The sequence below is a fragment of the Rhopilema esculentum genome, chromosome 16 (genome assembly GCF_057945365.1).
Source record: "Rhopilema esculentum isolate cy_ngs chromosome 16, ASM5794536v1, whole genome shotgun sequence".
In the NCBI taxonomy this organism is placed as follows: Eukaryota; Metazoa; Cnidaria; class Scyphozoa; order Rhizostomeae; family Rhizostomatidae; genus Rhopilema; species Rhopilema esculentum.
In genome coordinates, this window is record NC_142830.1 from 3,561,726 (window position 1) to 3,581,814 (window position 20,089).

General features: G+C 36.5%; 1 protein-coding gene across 6 annotated transcripts in view; it reads left to right on the forward strand.

Annotated features, from left to right (window-relative positions):
• Window positions 1–20,089, forward strand: part of LOC135682199 (voltage-gated inwardly rectifying potassium channel KCNH6) — a 50,636-nt gene that overhangs the window by 24,471 nt on the left and 6,076 nt on the right. For 5 of the 6 annotated variants that reach the window (XM_065196975.2, XM_065196974.2, XM_065196973.2 and 2 more), the window contains 2 exons: window positions 2,598–2,717; window positions 6,527–7,056. In XM_065196975.2, coding sequence (XP_065053047.2) covers window positions 2,598–2,717; window positions 6,527–7,056 — 650 coding nt within the window. Of the gene's footprint in view, window positions 1–2,597; window positions 2,718–5,607; window positions 5,627–6,526; window positions 7,057–20,089 lie in introns of those variants that run through there. The other variant, XM_065196980.2, reaches the window with a different exon arrangement.

Consider the following 20,089-nt stretch of genomic DNA (forward strand, 5'->3'; position numbering starts at 1 on the left):
TCAGCTGCTTTAATTGCCTAAATATTATGAAAATGATTCATAAATGTATGAAGACCACCATACAGAACTAATTGCTCTTAGTTACTGTGAATAGCACCTGCTTCAAGTGCCACACCCCTTTTACAAAATGCAGATCGTCTTTGGTAAATAAACCATTGGGCCAAGGTTTCATCATTGTCTCCAGCAATTTTATTTTCCTATACCTGAATTTCTTAATTCCAGAGTTGAACATTCAATATTGCTTTTATTGCAAGCTTTCCTTTAGATAACATATTTTTTTTACAGTTTCTTAATCTTATTTGGCTTATCTTTTAATTTGTCTAGGCTAGCATCTTGGGCTATCTAAATACTTAGTTTGATAAATGTAGTGCAACAGCTATATCTCACAGACAATCCAAAATCTTTATGACAGACAACAGGCAGTTCTATTAATAGAAAGCAAAGCGAGACAATTGGTACTACTTGGGAATATTAATGCTGCACCGCAAGGATCAGTTATCTCTGCATTAGTGTTTCTCTTTCTATCAAAAACCTTCGTTTACACTTACTGGTACGACCTAAATTTAATGGTAGAACATTGTTTAAAGAAGGCTGTATTTCGTCAACCGAGGCTTTTATTTTGCCGCCAAAAACAACAATCGAAATTTTATTGAGAGGGAGAATTGAGAAGAAGGGCGATAAAAGTTTCACTTGGACGGACGACAAGGTGGCTTTAATTCTCAGTGTTATCTTATACTGTAAAACTGTCAAGTCGAATCAAGGCTTGGACTGGGAAGCAATACAAGCCTTTTTTGTCGTCGTCTTTTCTTCGGAATTTTCTTTATCGTTAGGAGTTTTGATGTACTACCATCAAGAATAGATTGTAAATGGCGTTGGCGAAGACGGTGCTAACCATCGTAAATGGCTGCTAAACAGATATTCAGCCCAGCGATCGTTACCACTGAATTTAACAAGGCGATAAGGAATTTGACAACGTAGTTGCCCCAAAATCAAAGCCTCGATTACCTGAAACAACTGTCCAGCTCAAAAGACCTCTTTGTGAATCCGTGAAAAAACGTCTCGGATAGGTGTTTACACTGTCCCGCTCAAAAACGGAACGTGACGGTACAAAATTCGCTCCCTTTCAAAGCAGGGCCCAAACTGTTCCGGATAGCAGAGCAAAATCGTCTCGGTTCCACAGTACTAGTGTAAACGGAAGGGCGGAAGGACAAAACTGTCACGGTTCCTACCTTGCACGGGACCGTGTAAACGGGGTCTAACATAGGGTTTTTGCCTTTTCTTGGTAAACACAAATGAAAAGAGAACGTCCAGGCAATAAATCAATCTCTGGAAATATCCAAGCAAATTCAAGAATCTGCGAAAAATCTAGATGGCTTTTTTTAATTTGTGACATTGCATCCTTCTCTTCATCTAGAGAGAAAGTGATGTTTCTCCTATATTTCCTTACACGATTCCCCCTTCCTTTCAAATGAGATATTTCTTGCATTGTTTAACTCGCAAGATTTTCTTCTGTATCGCTTCTAAAACGTTTGGACCAACCCTTCCTGTCTTTGCTAGACTTGTTTAGGGTTTCTACCTTCCCCGATCTGGTGCACGGTGTTAGGAAACGTTAGTAGGATAGGATACATGTATTTGTTCTTTTCGTGAGTGACAAGTATTGCATTGTCAAGTCGGCCCATGAATGTCACAAATATAAAGGAGTATCAGAAAAACTAAATTTGTCTTTTGCAAAAACCTGATGCAGGAGGGTAGATCGCTTTGTTTTCTTCACAAGGTGCTTGATTTCTCGTAATATTTTCAGTAACTGACTTTCTCGTATGTCTTTTATCGTGCGATGATCCCAAAAAAGGACGCCAGGAAAACAATCGAGATGTCTAATGAATGCCATCGTAAGGAAAAAAATTCATAATGATATGAACCTGCTAAACTAAATTTTCAAATGATTTCTCTATGGTCTTCAGGTCAGTAAGGTCTAAAGAACCTTAACCGAGGTAATTTTTTCCAGGTCTTATCGGTTCTTTTTGAGGCGTTCATTTGTGGCATTGTGGTATGCAGCATTTGTTGACTGGGGCACAGGCTAGGCGTTCTGGGTGTTCGGTCCCTGCTTTCAACAAATGAAGATCCTTCAGTCCGCCAGCTTTTTACATTTAAAGACGACAACCTTTGTCATTCGCTTGTATCAACAATATGGCGCTGATAGCTTTTAGCTGTGAAACTACTTTCTAGTGAAATTATTGTCTAGCAGAATAACGAAAAACATTGCGAGTGATATGATCATGGTGGCTACACAGAAATTGTTATTATAATCAGCATTTGTATATCAACAAACGGCACCTGAGCATCTCTTATCGTTGAAATTTAGTCTGGTAGAAATCTGTTGTCCTCTTTGCTTAAATATATCAGCTGATAACCGTCTGAGCAAGATTTTACCATGTTTGCTTAACATTTACTATCAAATTAAGATTGTAATCTTATGAAGTAGACGTGAGTGGGAAATGTCTTACTTTCAATATGAATATTCAGCGCTTTCTTCGTTTTTTAAAATCTTGAAAGTCAGGTTCTTTAGTTCACTGATTAACTGTTGATTTATTTTTAAGGCACGAAGTTCCTATGTTCGGTTCTCATATCACCGGTCCGGAATGAGGTTGGCGAAGTGTTGATGTTTGTGGTGAATCACGAGGAAGTTACCGAAGAAGACATCCAACGAAAATTGACCGGTAAGTCTGATAAAAAATTGACAATAATAAAGGGTATTTGTCGACATAAGGCACACATTAATGCTTTATTCTTTGAGATCCTACCGTTTGGATTTTGTTCAATCAGCGCGTAAATCTGAGTGTTTCAGGATTAGTAAGAATAAAACTTCGTCTTATACAAGAGTTCATTGTTTGATCTCTGTAAATTTCGGATAGTAAAGCATTCTGTTCTTCTTTCACACTAAAGTATTGGTTTATTTGAAAAGGATTTTGTCTGCGATACTTGGAATACACTGAGTTACAGCTTTTATAAAGTCTTTGCATGGATCTCAACTAAAAAAGAGAAGTATTTGTCATACTGCTGATACAGGTTTATATTCCAGAACTATAAATTTTGTTTCTAAGCTTACCTAGTCCGAGCCTTTTTTACACGCGTTGGGTTGTAAGAAAGAAACTAATCCAATAAAGCCTTCTTCAACTTGTTATTTCTAGTTTTTTCTAGTTTTGTTAGTTCTAGTTTCTAGTTTCTAGTAAGTTTATAAGGTGTGTTGTTAAAAATAAACGGGCAGATACCTCTGTAATAATTGGCAAGTGAAATCACAGCATAAGAGTATCTGGAAATTGGCCATGCAGCATGAAGTGATCAGCAAAAAAGGCTGTCACTTTAGCTATATATTAACAATGATCTTTTTTATTCTATCACTTGTACGTTTACAAAGAGCAGCAAACCAGACGGAAAAAACACGACAATAATAGTGGTTATAAGAACTCAGAAGAAAACAAAACCTTAGAAGACCTGATAAACGCCACTTCGATAGAGGCTGACCAGCAATCTTTTGTACCAGGTGTAAGAATCACAATGTGTGTGATCACACTACGAGATAAGATAGATTCGCTAAAGGAGCATTGCTTCTCAGTGTCCGTTATTCTACCTAAGAAAAGTGGCTGTCATATTGTGAACGACCCCCTAGAAAGTTTAATGAATGCAGAAAAATTGATTCTCCCACCCAAACCTCATCCAATTTTCCTTTGTTTTTATAAGGATGGTTTTTTAAGTGTTGAATCATTTGCCAATGGAAGATAATCAAATTTCAAGACTGTGATTGAAAAGTATTGTCCAAGAGAAGAATGTTCCAAAGGCTTTGAAGTTAGATTTAGCAGCAGTCAATAGTCTTAGTGGAAGTTGGTAGGAGTGCGGAGCATTCAAATTTTGGAGGATCTCAGAAAATTTTGAAAGAAACCTGCAGAATTTTTAGCCTAAAAAAAGTAATGCAATTGCAAAATACATTTTTTACAGCTAACGGAAAATAGCCTGCTTTCAACATTTTGGATAGTTTTAATTGTAAGCTATATGTGTGCACAAAAGAATTGTTTTCTCAAAGATAAAGGCTTCTGTGGTATAAGTAACAAAAATATATATTAAAATTATAATGTGTTAATTTGCAGAAGGTATTGGTTTTTGTATTTCAGCATGATAGACAGAAGGACTGTTTGTACATTTAGGTATTGTTTCATGGTTTAGCAAAAAGCTTTAAATTTCATGTATCTCCTGAATGCATCACTGAAGTATTTTCATTGGCACTTCAGGCAGCTCTTTAGTTGTTTATGTTGGTTTCAGCTCGAAAAGACCCGTTCATGTCATAGCAGAAAGGGTTTTTCTATATTCCTTAGACAGATTGGTTAGTTTTGTTGGGCAGAAAAGAATGAAACTTTAAGAAATCCAAGTGGCTTGAAATTTCAAGTCATCAAATCAAATAATGAAAGCGCGAATGTATTATAGTTTTTTGATTCGAAAATATTTTAAGAACGGCATAAATGTTTTGATTAAAGTAATAAACCTCAGCTGTTACAGCACCTTGGGCATTGACTGACAAGTGACTATCGTCAAACTAAGACAGTAAAAACGGCTTTGATCTCAATTGAATACCTATACAATGTCTTTCTTATGTCAAAATTATCCTAGAGTCCGTCAAGCCCACAAGCCCTTGTTCCTAAGAGACAACTTTTAGTTACGTAGCTATCTTCATACAGCTTTAATTTATTGACAGAAGGAAATGCACATGTTTTCACGAACACGCTGATGCCTACCTTCATATAACACGATTGCAGGTTCCATTAGATGAGGCATACACAGCGTCAATTGACTGAAGTCGTTTTTCAGTAACTGGATGGAATCTTGAAATATTTGTTATTTTGAAGACGGCTTCATAAATTTAGTACCTGTGGCCTCGATTTAATTTAAATTTTGCAAATTCCTAAAAACATTGCGGGTACAATTACTTTTCTTGTTTGAAAATTAAGCCCTTTGGTGGAGATTTTCAACTTTCCAAATTTTGAAAAATATTTTTCGTGAAACTTGTATTAGATTTGCGACATTAGTTCTTCGTCTGGACTACGTATTATGTGTGTAAAGGCTTTTACGCAACCGGCATGCTTTGCGACATAATTATCAAAACTGGCTTAATTTCGCATCGCATGAAATTACCAAATACAATCCATTGCTCTCCACGTAAAAATAGGTACCGCAAAAGCATGCCCGTTGCGCAAAGCATGTCAAAGTTTTTACAGCATTGTCTTGTGCAAGTTTTCTTAAACCCGCCGTATGTTGTCGAATCCTGATTCTAAGGTAGGGCAGTATAAAAGACAACCTATGTTTGTATTGCATTGCTAGTAATCCCAGGTGATCTTTGCACCATTTATTAATCAAATTTTAAACAATTTCAGATCAATCTAGATGATCTTTATGCAATTATTAAAAATTTATGAGTCGTTTGTCTTTAGAGATATTTTAATGTGTTTCCCATTTTCGTGAAAGCTTTGAAGATAAGCCACGCTTAACAGATCTGACCAAAGAGCATTGAACTTTCGTTTGGTCTGCAGAAGATAAATGGCGTGTGGTGCATCTTACGTAGAATTTTTCAGAGACAAATGTAAGCGTTTGTAAGTCATGTGCCGTGTACTATATGCATTATGTCAGTACATTAAAGATACTTCATAAACCCAGTAAGTACAAAACATGACACTAAAATATGTATTTTGCAGCTGCAGATGCAAGACATAGGCTCAAGAGATATTCGTTCTCGAAATTTGAAAGTCGAATGCTTAGTATTTCAGGAAATCAGTGCTGGTTTTCTCAGCTCCAAGAATCTTTGGTCACGAAATATCGTCCCTAAGCACATAAATATAAAATTACGGCAAGTTAAGCTCAAGCCTATTACGTTCATAAACTGGTTACGTTTGTACTTTCTTTGATTTAATGACCTGTTGTTTTCAAGAGATTGGAAAACCAATAGATGTAGAAATATATACCATTGAAACATGCCTCAAATTTCATACCTTTATCGTCATAATCGGATGAATTTATCACTGGACAAGAAATTACAAATTATAGTACATAGCCAAATAAAATCTGTAGCTAATTGCAAGCTTGTATGCTATATGAACGTAACATAAGTGAATGTCAAAGATATGCAAACTTTGCTTTGACAAGCTGAAAGACAAGCCCTCTGGAGTTCCTCATGCTTATGGCTCCAACCCTGTCTTTTATGTTTTTATATATTTCTGCTAATTATTCGCACTTTTTAATCACCATGATCGTAGTTTTGCACCATAATGTGTTTTAGAGAGGTTACAGTTCTAAAAAGTAGTCTTTGTAATGAGGTGGGCGCTGAAGGAAGATAGAGTAGTTACCGCTCTAAAAGCTGCTCGACCTCATGACACAAAGCAGTTTGAAGTGACAGCATTATTCGAAAGTGATCTAGAAGTAACGGCGAAAGTCACTATTTTATGTAACCTTCAATTATGCTATTAAATTTTTTTTTTCTTTCAAGAACAAGAAAAACAAAAAAAGAAATCGAAAAGTAAGAAGAAAAAGAAAAAGAAAGTAAGGATGGATGGGAAACCAGAAGAAATCGCACTGCTTGAGAAAAAGATTGGGAAGGAATTGATGCCTGCCAATGGACATTTTAGATATTCTCCGAAAGTTCAATTCACTTGCCCGACCCCACCTGAAGAAGAGTTGCCGAGTCAGACTACCAGCAAAGGAGGCACAGCCAACCAATCCAATCTTCGTCGAAAGATTTCAAGGTCAGCATCTCATATCCCTGGCGGTTTCGCACACAACTCTGATGACAGAAGGAGCAGTTTGAATGCAGATAATAATTTGGGCATATTGCTAGACGGCCGAAAGATATCTAGCTCAGATGGAGATATGTGTGGTCGAATTGGCCCCTCGGATGCATTTTTGAAAACAAAGCCTCCTGCGAATGGGCAAAATCAAGGAAGCATTTTCGATATTGCATATCCTGCAGTGCCACCCCTCAGACAAACCAGTATCAACCCTGGACAAAAAGTTGCACAGGTATGTTGTTATTCTGTTGTCTGTGTGTTTGTGAGACTTATATGAGTATTTCTGTCAGCCGCTGTCATAATAATGAGGGAGACAAAAATACTTTTATACAGAGACTCCCATAGATTTGCAATGTCAGATTTTAGTGATCGCTAAAGTCTACAAACCTTTTGACATCGAATCAATGAATTTTTCTATGGGAGATTCTGTCTTCAGGTTTCTGCGGTAATAGCTCGTCAAAAGAGACTATTGATGTTGCGTTTTGTTTTTGTTTCTAAATGGTCCTTATTTTCATTACAATGTGTTCACAAGTCAATTTGGAATACAACTATATTTTGTTGCTTTAATTAGCAGCCAATGGATCTTGTTCGTTTTGTATGGAAACGTGACGTGCCTATTACAAAGTTGATTATGTTCCTCCATTGGTTTCAAAATGTCAGTTTTCGTTGATACAGTAATGGTTACCACCTGCAGATAGGCAGGATATTTTGTATCAAGATTTGTGTATGAGAAACAAACGTATCTTGCGGCTCATTGTGTAACTGTGACGCACAGCAGGGATGTATAGCATGCACTTGCTTATTATGACCAGCAACCAGAAAGGCCGTTTTAGTCCTGCCTTTATTGATCCTTGCTGTGAAGCCAGCTGGATCATTTAGAGCAAACACTTCTTATATTCATGCACAGTTTCTAAATAGCCTAACAGTTGAGGCTGTTTGGTTTTCATAAGAGAAGGAAATAGAGATTATCTCGATATATGCAATGTTGCCAGTGGCAAGCCCACTTAGTCTGCATGTCTTAAGTTGTAAGAGCCGGAAGATCTCTTTCCTTGAATTTCTTTTTCTTCTTGGTACATTCATTCAGAGTGGTAATGTTTAGTGATATTAGTGGAAGTATTGACCAAGGTGAATGCGATGATTCACTGAGGTGCTCTTCCATGCACGAGGTAAGATATTAACAGAACATTAAACTGTGTTAATATATATTATTTTGTCCATAAACTATATACTTAATCTACATTCTTTTATTAGAAGACAGACAGTTCAGAGCATACAGATATTTCACTGACAAAGTTATAGCCCAATGCCGAATTCCAATTTATATTTTCTGTAAATCACAGGTTATATTTAAAAAAAAAGAAATTTCTTTAACTTCTTTAACTGGGAAATTGGATTTATTTTCGAAAGTATTTACAGCAGGAGCCTGAGATAAACAGAGTAAGCAGCTTTTTGCTTTTTAAACTTTGAACGGTCTCATTAGAAGTATTTCGGAAACCTTTAAAATCGCTATGAGGATCTCTCTTTGCGTTGTCTTTTATGTTGATGACGTATTTGTTTTCAAAAAGTGGCTTCCTGTTGAAACTTCAGATAGATCATGAAGTAATTCTTAGCACTTTTGCCAGTTCTATCCGGTAACATTCACTTTACGTTAAAAACTTAAATTATACAACTATTTGTTTTTATCAACCAAGTCCTTAAATTATTTCCCACTCTCGAACTTTCACAACAAGAGTGCTTGTGATCTTAATAGTTGACTGGCTGTGAAGCCTGGCTTGCAATTTCATTGACATGGCGTGAGATGCTTTAAGCCGACTTTCGAAAACTGACATTTTGAAGCCAATGAAGGAACATAATCAACTTTGTAATAGGCACGTCACCTATCCATACAAAACGAACAAGATCCGTTGGCTGCTAATAAAAGCAACGCAATATAGTTGTTTTCCAAATTGACTTGCTTGCAATTTCATTGACATGGCGTGAGATGCTTTACGCCGACTTTCAATTCAGGTGGCTATCAATGCAGTGTCCCGATGGCTTAGCAATGGAAAATAATTTGATTCGAGACATCTTTGTCTCAGTTACAACACAATCTCAATGTCTCAAACAATTTTTCAAAGTGTCTCGTTTTAGAACTTCACATATTTCCTTACTTTCGATTGGGTCGTCGACATGCCTAATAACGTAACTGCATCATAACTTTTCAGATAGGTTATTAACGTTTCTGAACCCTCTTAAAATTCACGCATTTTTTGAGATTTTTTGGGAATAATTGGAGAAAAAATATTGACGACATCTCAACATTGCGAACAGAGTTGACTGTTGACTGGTTTTGTCGAACGTTTTTTTAACAACTTTCGCCAAAAACAGAGTGTTGGAAAGTAGTTTCCTTGCTGTCTTTACAAGAAACATCTTGTCTAAATTTCTTGCTACCATCTTTCTCTAAATTTTTTATTTTTCTGAAACTTGTAATCGTAGCAAACACGGCATAGCTGTACGGAATGTTGAAGTCATATTTGACCAGCATTGTGTACCTTGTACGGCGCGATTTTAGTTTTTCTTGATTTTAGAAAAGTTTCCGCTATTCGGCTCCACCTAAAACTGCGCTTCTCAGCATTATTTATTGGTGGTGCTCTTAGAGTTATTTGCCTCTCGTTGTCAGATAATTTTTTTCTGGACTTGCTTGTACCCGAACGATTGACATTGGGAAACATTTCAAGCAAAGAGAAGGTTACTTGGTTCCTGTTCTGTCATTTGAGCGAATTGAATGGCTCATTCCTTCGTGTTTTGACTCTGAGAGCACTAGAATTGATGGGCTGTGGATTTAGATACCAATTTTCGCTGGAAAACTATCATTGATTTCTTTGGATAATAAATCAATTTTTTCTCATCTTAGTCAATTGTAGATTATTATTTGGCCGTGACCTTTCTTAAACAATATTCTTCTCGTTTTGCTATTTAATCTTGGTTGTCACTTTCCCCTTCGATGGTGGTCACCTCAGCGGCTCGCTTTTCCATAAAAATCATTCTTGTATGACATTTTTACTTTCTGTAACACCTGCGACCAAAGATACTTCTGTTGTTTGCTAATGTCAGGCAGTGATGACCGCAACAATGGACTGATAGCTTTCTTTACACAATTACAAAGTCTTTTGTCTTTAATCTCCTGATAATTCATGAAAACAAATGCATATAGAGCAGATTAGAATCAAATCGAGTTGAACTCGCCAACTTATTTAGTATCGTTGCCGCGAGCTATTACTAGTTCTGTTTTCATTAAGAAGGGAGCCTTCAGTGATTGACTAGCAGAACCTGGAGTTTTTATTTATGAGAACTTCCAGACCTTTCGAGTTCACTGTCGCTTCAAGCGGTTCATAACCATCACTGTATGTCGATGATCTCGTCACGGCTAAGTCGCACTTGTTACCGATGATTAATAGCTAGGACCGCTAAAAGTTTGTTGCCGTTTGTTTTACTAACATGCTAAAGAATAGAACCCTATATATTGAAGTCATGAAACAGAATGATGTTGTTACAAAAAAGGTAAGTTCAATTTGAATAATTGGATAACGTGACTGTCTCTTTGATTGTTGAATTCGTGCAGGTGATAGAATAGTGAATCATATGTTTCGTTATTGCTTCACTTTAACACAGTAGCCACTCAGTTTGATTGTTTATGTATTGTGAAGATCCTTTTAAACTCTTTGAGCGCCTGTGTTAGTGGGGATGTCTTGAATGATGTTGATAGATTGAAATTGAGTGTTTAATTGTGCAGGTTTTAAGAACATCTTAACATTGAGAAAAGTGTATTAGACCATCAAAATAAAACAAAGATGGTGCCTTATTTGATACTACTTTTAGGATTTGATGGACAATGAATGACCCATTCTTGCCATTTCAGCGACATTTTTTGGTTCAGGGAGCAACTAGCCAGAGAGTTCTGCGCGAATTGCGAATTATAGTCAACTTTACAAAATGCGTCTATACAAACGCAGAAGTCACAAACCTAATTGAGCGATAAAAAGGGAAATGAAACGCTTGGCAGCTCATTTCATCCTGAAGTTTAGATGTGGGAGACGGCACTATATAATCATTCTTATTACAAGCTTGTGTTATGTTCGTGATCATGAACGAATCTGGCATGTTGTCATCTAAACATCTGCTTGAGATTTTGCTCGCTTAATTTCAAAGATACATATAATCCCAAAATGTGTTTCTTGATTAGTCTCTATAGAGACCTCTGACGTGTCACTAAATCCTAGTTTATGCAAATGATCTCATCGATCTTCTACAGTCTTTGCTTAATAGTTTATTATTCGGGAATAATATGTTGCTTAGAAACATATGATGCTTTTGATCATGGAGCAAAGTAGATTTATTATCTGCCGCAGTCTGTTTCTTCTACGGGCAACTTCTGCTCCGTACGCCAAATGAATCGGACTAATGTTGTTTTTGTGGGAAGAGAGCTAATTTTTGTTTTTGTTCGGGCAAGATAAATTCAGCATGTTACTTCGTTGGCTTTAAAGAAATATTGAATACATTTTGTTCGTAATGTGAAATATATTTGAATATACACATTTTAGTACAGCAAGCCTGTTTGTGGTGCCTCAAATAGGCAAATTTTTGATGCATGCAAATGATTATTAAGAACTTTCATTCTTTAAATGCACAGTAAAATTTCATTGCACGTATCGCAAATGCACTCGGAATACATTTCAAAATTACACTACGCTGTTTATTCAATGTAAATACTGGTTGTCTGTTTGTTGTGTTTTTAAGCAAGCCTTTCGCACTTAAAAAATAAAACAATTTTTTTTGTCTTATTTATGCAAGTCGACATTTTTCAGCTGCCTACCGAAGTTAGTTTCGTGAACATAAACTGTATGATCTTGTTTACAATCTTGAAAAAAAACTTGCTAGTCGCCATGGTTATAACTTCTCGCAATTTTTACATTTCTACAAAACACGTCTGTCAGTCCTCAGTAATTGTCTTATTCTGAATACCTGGTTGAACATTTTGTCCAGAAATTGGTTATAATCTACTCCCATTGAGCATATCTGAGCCCAATGATAAATATTTTTGTTTAGCTTGACTCAGCAGTGCGTAGTAAAAGCAGCAAATTTTTCCCCCTTTTATTTAAATTGCTTCTGTGGCACCTAACAGATTTTTGTCATTGTGCTTTAAATTATGCTTCAGTTACAGAATTATCCATGGTTGTGGGCTGGTGGAGTTTGAACGACTGTAAGAGAAAAAGGGGAATCATGTACGGTATCAGTGTTCTATTCTGTATCCCAGTTTTGCAACATTGAACCCTGCATACATTGAAAAAACTTATTTGTTTATCGCTCGTATTTGTTTCTATATCTAGTTGAATAATTATCACTTGCATATGAAAAAACATCTCATCGATTTCAATTTGCAATCCCGTTTTACCTCAGTTAGCATTTAAGCATACGAGCTTATATTACCAAAGTGGTTTTAATTCTTGCTTGTCGATTGGACTAGATTGCATCCATAAGATAATGGCATTGTGCCCATTAATCCATTCGTAAATTTCCTATAGTTTCTGATATCTCGTGATTTCTGCTACTGTAATGGTGATACATATTGCGACGGTTGCTGTCTCACTGTTGGTTTTTGATCACCTTTTCAATTCGGAAGTCAGTCTGTTATGGCCGTTGCTTTGGCGGTAAATTAAAGCCTTTGTCGGGAATTTTCTGTCTGTCAGCCATAGCTGGTTTACTCAAAAAGACTCATATCTGCTTCAAACAAAACAGGTCCCAAGAAAACAAGATCTTTCGCGGCTTTTTCTGTCATTAATAATCGGTAGTTTATGTCAGAGTCATTTTGATTTCATCTATGCATCACTACGGAGGAGCAAAAGAATATCACCATGCAACAGCTGCAAAGTTGCGTTGTTAAATTGAATCTTGCTAATTCTCAAGCAACGAAATTTTTTAAATCCGAATCCAGTTGATTCAATCAAGTTTGTCGAGCAAATTGTTCTGATCCATGTATTTGTACTAGTTAAAACAGCCCAGCTGCATCTCTCCCAATTCTGTGCGTACTTCAACAGCCAGCCTCAGAATTTTCTCTCTTTTGTGGAAATGAATCGTTATTGAGACCATTCTTGAAAATCCTCCACATGTAAACCGTGTTTTGATTATATTAGTGTTTGCTTCACGATGCCCTTCAAATTATTCATCGCATTATTTATCGTCAGTTCACTAATAATAGCCAGGAGGAGCGACCCGTTTACTCCAGACAGATGGAAGGTAACAGGTTGCAACATAACCTACATAATTTACTGGAAAACTTTTCTTTAACTTGAGATCTACTCATAGAAGATTGTGACACTGGCACTAGTCTTGCAGTAATCATTTGAATAGCTGCAACCTTCAATGTAATTTCATTATTCGAGCCAGTATACACCTCAATTAAATTGTACTGTTTAAAGTCTACTGTAAGTCTACTGTTCAAAGCAACTCGCGCTCCACCATTAGCAAAAAGATGCAAAAAGATATTAGCTAAGGTATGGCCTTGATAGTATCAAACCTAGATACCTGCTGCAACTCAATTATTGCTCAGAATTAAATTTAACAATTGTTTAGATGTTACGTATTTACGTGGTAATTTGGGCATTCAAGGAATTCAATTCAGTTTCATTTCTTCAAGCAATTTGTCGCATTGAATCATAATACACCTTACAAGAGTAAATGATCTTCAAAACTACGAATTGCAACGAATTTCACACAATCGTAATACATATCCACAAAAGGTATGCAGCTTTAAGTACTTAAAAAGTATTTGTAAACTCTCGGTGATATAAATTACCAAGAAGCACCCACATTGGTTGTACCTAAATTTTTGTTGACACTAGTTACAATAATGCCAGATTTGATTAATCCCAAATTTTAATCTTTGGTTTATCAAAAATTGTGTGCATTTTCGATGACTAATACATTCACCTCTATAACAAGAATCAAAACTTTCTTCTGCGGTCACAAATATTTCTTTAACCGTTTATATCGTGAATATAAAGTAGAACAAAGAGGGTGCTAGAATCAGAATCAAAGCAAATATTTGTAAAGATTCTCCTTTGAAAAATGCTACCAGTTTGGTGCGGTTGTCAGGAGTTCTCAAGTGCTTCGCTTCGAAGCTATCCCATTCTGTGTCAAATGCGGTCCTCGTGCTGACCTCTTGTCATTTTTGACATTGTCACATTACAAGTTTGTATGCAAACAGTGTTCATTAATTGTTAGTTTCAAGCATCCTGGTGTGTTTCTTTTGGGAATCATTCACACAATCATACAACTGTTCTTGCTTTCCATATTTAACATGCTTCGTGGCCAGAGCTTTTCCTGAGTGGATAACATTGATCCTTTGGTAACATAGAAAAGATTCAATAAAATTAGACCTAGTACAGAGGCTTGCCTAGCAGCTGCTGGCTTTTACTAAATGCCAGTTGTGTTTTCATTGGTACTGGTTATCGTTTCAGCTTCCTATTGAGAAAAAAGTCTACAAGAAACTGTTTTATCCATTAAAACCAATTAAGACTTTGCTTCAGGCCTTTTTACTTTCACAAGTTATTGAGTTTTCATTGAGAACCTCCCTGTTTTAAAGAGGTGTTTTAAAACGTATATCCGGGCACTGAATGAAAATTTGCTCTTCACTGTTCACAGTGGCTGCCTTGTTACAACAATGTCTTCTGATTAACTGATCTCTTTTTCTACAGTAATTTTATTTCCGTGCCTTAGCTTGTATCTAAGCTTCAATCTTGTCTTTTTCTTGCTAAGCATTATGATTATTATGTATAGTGAAAATTCATACTTCAAGTAGCAGGTGCATGTGTTGTAAACAGTGCATATGGATTCTTTTGTTTTTTACCTTGGCCTTCTATTGGTGGTTGCTTTGTGGACGTTTCTGCAATGCGATATTGTTCAGCAAGCTGAACTGGATGTCTTCTTGTATGGAAATCGTCTACCCTCTGTTCAAACGCATATTATCCAACACATGTACATATGATTGCACAATTGTGATTTATTATCGCTTCAAGCTGCTCGGCTTACTTGGCTATCCGCCTAGCTGATTTAGCTCTCTAGTCTACCAAACGATGCCAGCGAAAAGCTGATTTCGACAAACTTTCTTCAGTCCCGTGTTTGTGCAATAATGCCGTCAAATTGTTACAAGCTTTGCAAACCTAAAAGAAATCAGGCACCGAAAAAAACTTCGGTATTTCGCAAGACATCGGAGGCTGTGCTGAAGGTATGTTTTCAGTTATTTTTTTCAATCTTTCCGAAGGTGTTTACAGAATGAGTCTTAATTATTAAATTGGGTTACAGCAAATATTTTAACCTGCAACGTCGTCTGCAGATTGAATTTTTTGTTAGATAAAAAAGTGTCTATTGGTTCAGTCTATATTTATCACAGTCTTCTACTATCATTGAAAAAGTAAAATTGAAATTTTTGAGACTTTTATCATCTATCTGCTCAATATCGTGACAATACCTTATTTTACCATATCGTATTTGTACACACCACTTGGCTCTCTCATACAGTAATTATATGCCTTTGAAGCCTGTTATTATCTTCCATTCTTTTTGTCAAACACAGCTTGGGTAAGCGTATAAAGCAAATGTTTAATGAACAAGATACATTTCTTTAAAGCTTTTCTATATGCACTTCTTCGTAAGGAGTTGAAGAATGAAACATTGAAATATTAAGCATTTCAGTGAGAGACTGTCAACCTTTATAAAAATGTTGATTCTGTAGCCAAGTTTGGATTTAATAATCTTCACATTCGACGAACATATGAAGCTCACATGACGAAAGATCAGATGAGGTATTCCCGCGAGTCTGACATTAATAGCTCTGATCTGAGGTATTAAATTCAGAACCCGCAAAGCATTACGCCGTTATGCAAAACTGGTGTTTTGCTAAAGCAGAATGAAAGAGAGCTAAATTTGGTTTATCTTCGATTACAATTTGTGTATTGCTTCTCTGTTTTGTGTGATCGGATCATCTCTGTTCCATGTTAAAAGAATCAGATTACGTTCTTTTTAGATAACAATTTCTATTGGCAGAGGTCACGCAATCCTCTTGTCGAATCTTTTAGTGTCAGCACGATGCCTCCAAATTTAATAACATTCGAAACGGCTAATACATGTGCCTTCGTCGGTACACATCACAGTGGCAATGCTGATGACGCACGAAGAAAATCAAACTTTTAGGATTAGGTTAGTGCACACGGAGCCTGTTCCAATTTCTCTGTGAAAAATGCGCCAAAAATGTACAATTGCCTTTTAGCATCACTTGGTGCTCCTTCCTTCCACGACTTGCCCCCCTATTTATCGCCATTTGGTTTAAAGCAACGAGTTGATTTGCCATGGGTATAAGGATATCGTCAAAAAAAACCAATAACCAACGCGCGAGTCTCTGCTGTTCTACAAATCTGCTTCTCAAATCAGGAGGAATTTTCTGTGGTGAAAGACTTTAAATGGCAGAGAGCTTCAGAGAACTGATAAAATTATCTAAGTGAAATTATTCTCTCCTCTTATTCCCTCATTGTTCTTTGGCATCTTGACTTTTCTGCACTTAGGACGTTGAATTGGGGCAGCGGCTGGGAACATTGAACTACATTTTCAGTTGCTATATCTTTGCCTTATTCAAGGTATTAGCACCTTCTTCTTTATGAATTCAGTAAATTCTTCACGTCCTTCTATGCTTTTGCATGTCCCTGTTTAGGATTTTCTATTCTTTGTCTTTTGTCTGATATATTCTTACAAGAAACCTTAAAAGATTACTATTTCTGAGCCTAAGGTTAAGCAGAAACGTTATGTTTGGGTATTCTTTAGAAATTATTTATGACAGTGAAAGTTTCTTTTTCGTTATTCCGAACATTGTTCGGATTTTTTTCCTTGCAGCTTTTGCCTTGTCGTTTTTTTTCAAAGTTGCTGCGGTACTAAGCGGCTTGATGGAAAAATTTAATGAATATGGTGCAGCTTGCATAATATGAATGGACATTTCAAATCGGAATCACCGGTTCCTGTTTTTGAGCAAATAGTTCTGTGAATATACCCACCTGTGCTTCGTACTGTCGGACTCTTTCAGCATTTAAAATCTTCATTATGTTGCTTTATTTTGTTTTGGCCTCTCTTTGGTACAAATTACTTTTGAAGATTGTTGTACATCAGACAAGAACCGTATTAAAAGATTTTATTTGCACCGGGCCTTAGCAAGTTTAGTTCGTCTCCAAATGAATTTCAAATAATGCAGTTCCCTTTGTATTTTATCTGAACTTGCTGTCTAGTGGTGTTGCAGAGACGTAAAGCGATTTTCTTTGAAAAGAGGCTTGTCTTTGTTTTTTTCGAAGGTTTTACAAAATGAGCAGGTTTTAAGTTCAATGTAACATGGAAAGTCTTCATTTGAATGCTAGAGGCATTGCCTATTTGCACTGCTTTAAGAGGTCTTGTCCTAGCCTTCTTACTTATCACCAGCAAATATGTCATCTCCAAATTTTCAGAATAGAGTATAAATTACCTTCAAAAAGTCATTCATCCTTATAGGTCAAGTATATCTCCCAATTGGTACCTAAAACGTCACTTAACCCTAAAACTATAAATGTCACTAAAGGTTACCCCAAAATATTTGTTTTTCACAACAATCATTAAGTTGTCCCTAAATGTCATTTTTCTTCAAATTTTGAGATTGAAGCAAAGAAGTCCTAATCATAAACATGGTAAAGGGGTTATCTAAGGGCTTAAATCCAATAACCTGATCCATGCATTTGCAACAGCTTTGTAGGCGTAAAACGTGTTTAAATGCAAGGCCAAAAATAATTGTTTATCGTTATAAAACCAGGAGAGCAACAGCCGAAATTTAGCTTTAATCGTGCTATTTGGTCATAATTGCACACGTTTAAGTTTCAGTTCCCATCAGACCCTGTTTGATTACAATTTGAACCTTGTAGCAATCATTTCGTGACAAGCTTCAATACGATTATTCAGGCATTGTGTTTTAGCTTTGCCTATCTATAAAATGAAATTACTATTCGAATAGGTGCCATGGAAATAGCTTAGGACTCCAGGGTCGGAAACTATTTCTTTGATCCTGACCTTCATTCTAATCGCAAATAGACTCTGTTGCAGTGCACTTTTCTTGTTACTGTGGATTTCGGCACAAGAGCTATAATTTTGTTGATCTTAACGGATTAATTAATGGTGTTTTTTAAGCATTTATGAATCTCCCGACTTTCTAGGCAAATAAAGGCGATCCAAATGACCTTGACGTAGTCAGACAATCCTTGCTTATCAATTTATTCGAGCTATCGGATAATTGTGCTGTCTCACGCTGTAAACAAAGTTTCCACGTTACCTTTGAGCTCGACTTAAAATGCTACTAGTTATGACTTGCGGGTTTGTGCCATAGAAATTCCCTATGGTTGGCTCCTTGTTCTTGCTTTGGTCTATTGGTTTTCTGTTGGTTTGTCCCTGCGACGTAACAAGTATATGGTTTGGAGTTTCATATTCAAAGAGCTGCTTCTAGATTTTTTTAAGCAAGAAGCGAACTTCCTGCTCATAAGGTATATGTGTTATCTTTATACGCCATATTTTCAAGATTCATGCCTTGTATCTACTTTTCTATACAAACTAAATCCTTGAAGATCACCTGTCTAAATCACTGCTGATTCAAACGGTATATTATTAAACGTTCCCTCCCAAGTGCATTCTTTGTTACTCGATGATGCAGATGAGTTAGATGCAGGTTTGCATTCCCTGAAATTATATTGAATCTAGTAATTGCTATTATCCTGTTAATAATTTATGTTTATGATACACCTAGGGCTGTTTTTGTCAATACTCCCCCTATATTTGTAGGATTCTTGCTACGTTTGTATGATATGCAGCTAGTTACGTCGTACTTTTACACTGAACGTTGCCATTGAAGTAACGCGTCAATCTTTACAGCCTAGGTATATTTTTAGCTTTAAGACCCTCAGAGCCCATTGCTTTGACCAACGGTCACGGAACCATTTGAATTGTTTACCGGTCAAAATACTGTTAGGCCTGTTAACAGATTCCAACAATTTGATGCAAGAAGATGCTATTCAACAGGTCCTTAACACTGCATCACTCATACCGCCAGGGTCTCTTATAAAGTAGAGTGCGACCTACCTTTTTTTTATCTTACGTTGATTCATATCGGCTGTATTCACGTGTACAGTCATCATAAATAATTGACGCGTTAAATACCGGTGTGTCCAAGTGAATGGTTGTTAAACGTAATCTTAAAGTAAAGGAAAGCAATAACATTTTTGAGATTAAGCAGCTAAATTATTTGAGCAGAGATCTTCATGGCTGGCTTTGAATAAGTAGCTAAAGAAGCAATTTGGAAGCAAAGATGGCTTAGATAACCCATCGCAACGAGTTTCAGCAACTGGTGAGGGTTTTTACAAGCTTCAGTGTAAGATTTTCTTGCATGAATCCAATTTTAGGCCTGTTAAGTTATACGCCCTGTTATCATTAACCTAATATATGTCATTGAAGTCTTTTTATGCAAGACATCCTCCACAGTCATTTTCATCGTAGTAATGGTGTATGTTTTTGTCTGAGTTGATCTTACGTATATCGAGGCTTTTATAGATAACAGTTGCATTGGTTAGGTACTTTGTGGTTGTCGGTTCTATTGAGATATCTCATTTGGAACGCATTCTTCTGTTGGGTTTTGCTACTGGGCGATAACTCTTTGTTCAAGATGTTAGATATCTTGTTTTCTTGTGACAGACAAAAACGAAACTTATCGCACTTGTCTAAACTTGTCATGGTGACCTAAACTTAGAGAGCTTCCAGACAAAGAAACCGCTAAATTCAACATTAGTAAATGAAATATTCGAGTCTCCTTTATGGCATTTGAATTCCTAGAGATAAGCTCAAAGCCTGTTTGTTGTCGAGCTCAGCATATTTAACAACTGAGACATTAGGACGAAGAGATTTCAGAAGGAAAAGGTTTAATGATTTTCTTGTTTGTTTCTCCAGCCTTTTTGCCAAACCGCGTGTGCTTCTGAAAACAAAGCCATTGATATTTCTCTGTACCTTAAGCAGCGTACGCGTTAATGGCGAGACACTGGCCCGTTGGAATATGTTATTGATTACGGATGGAATATGTTATTGTTATTGATTATGAAGCCAAGCACTTCTATAATTGATCGTGCGTGTTAATATCCCTAATCTGTTGCACCTTGCATGCCAACATGGTTTACCATATAGAT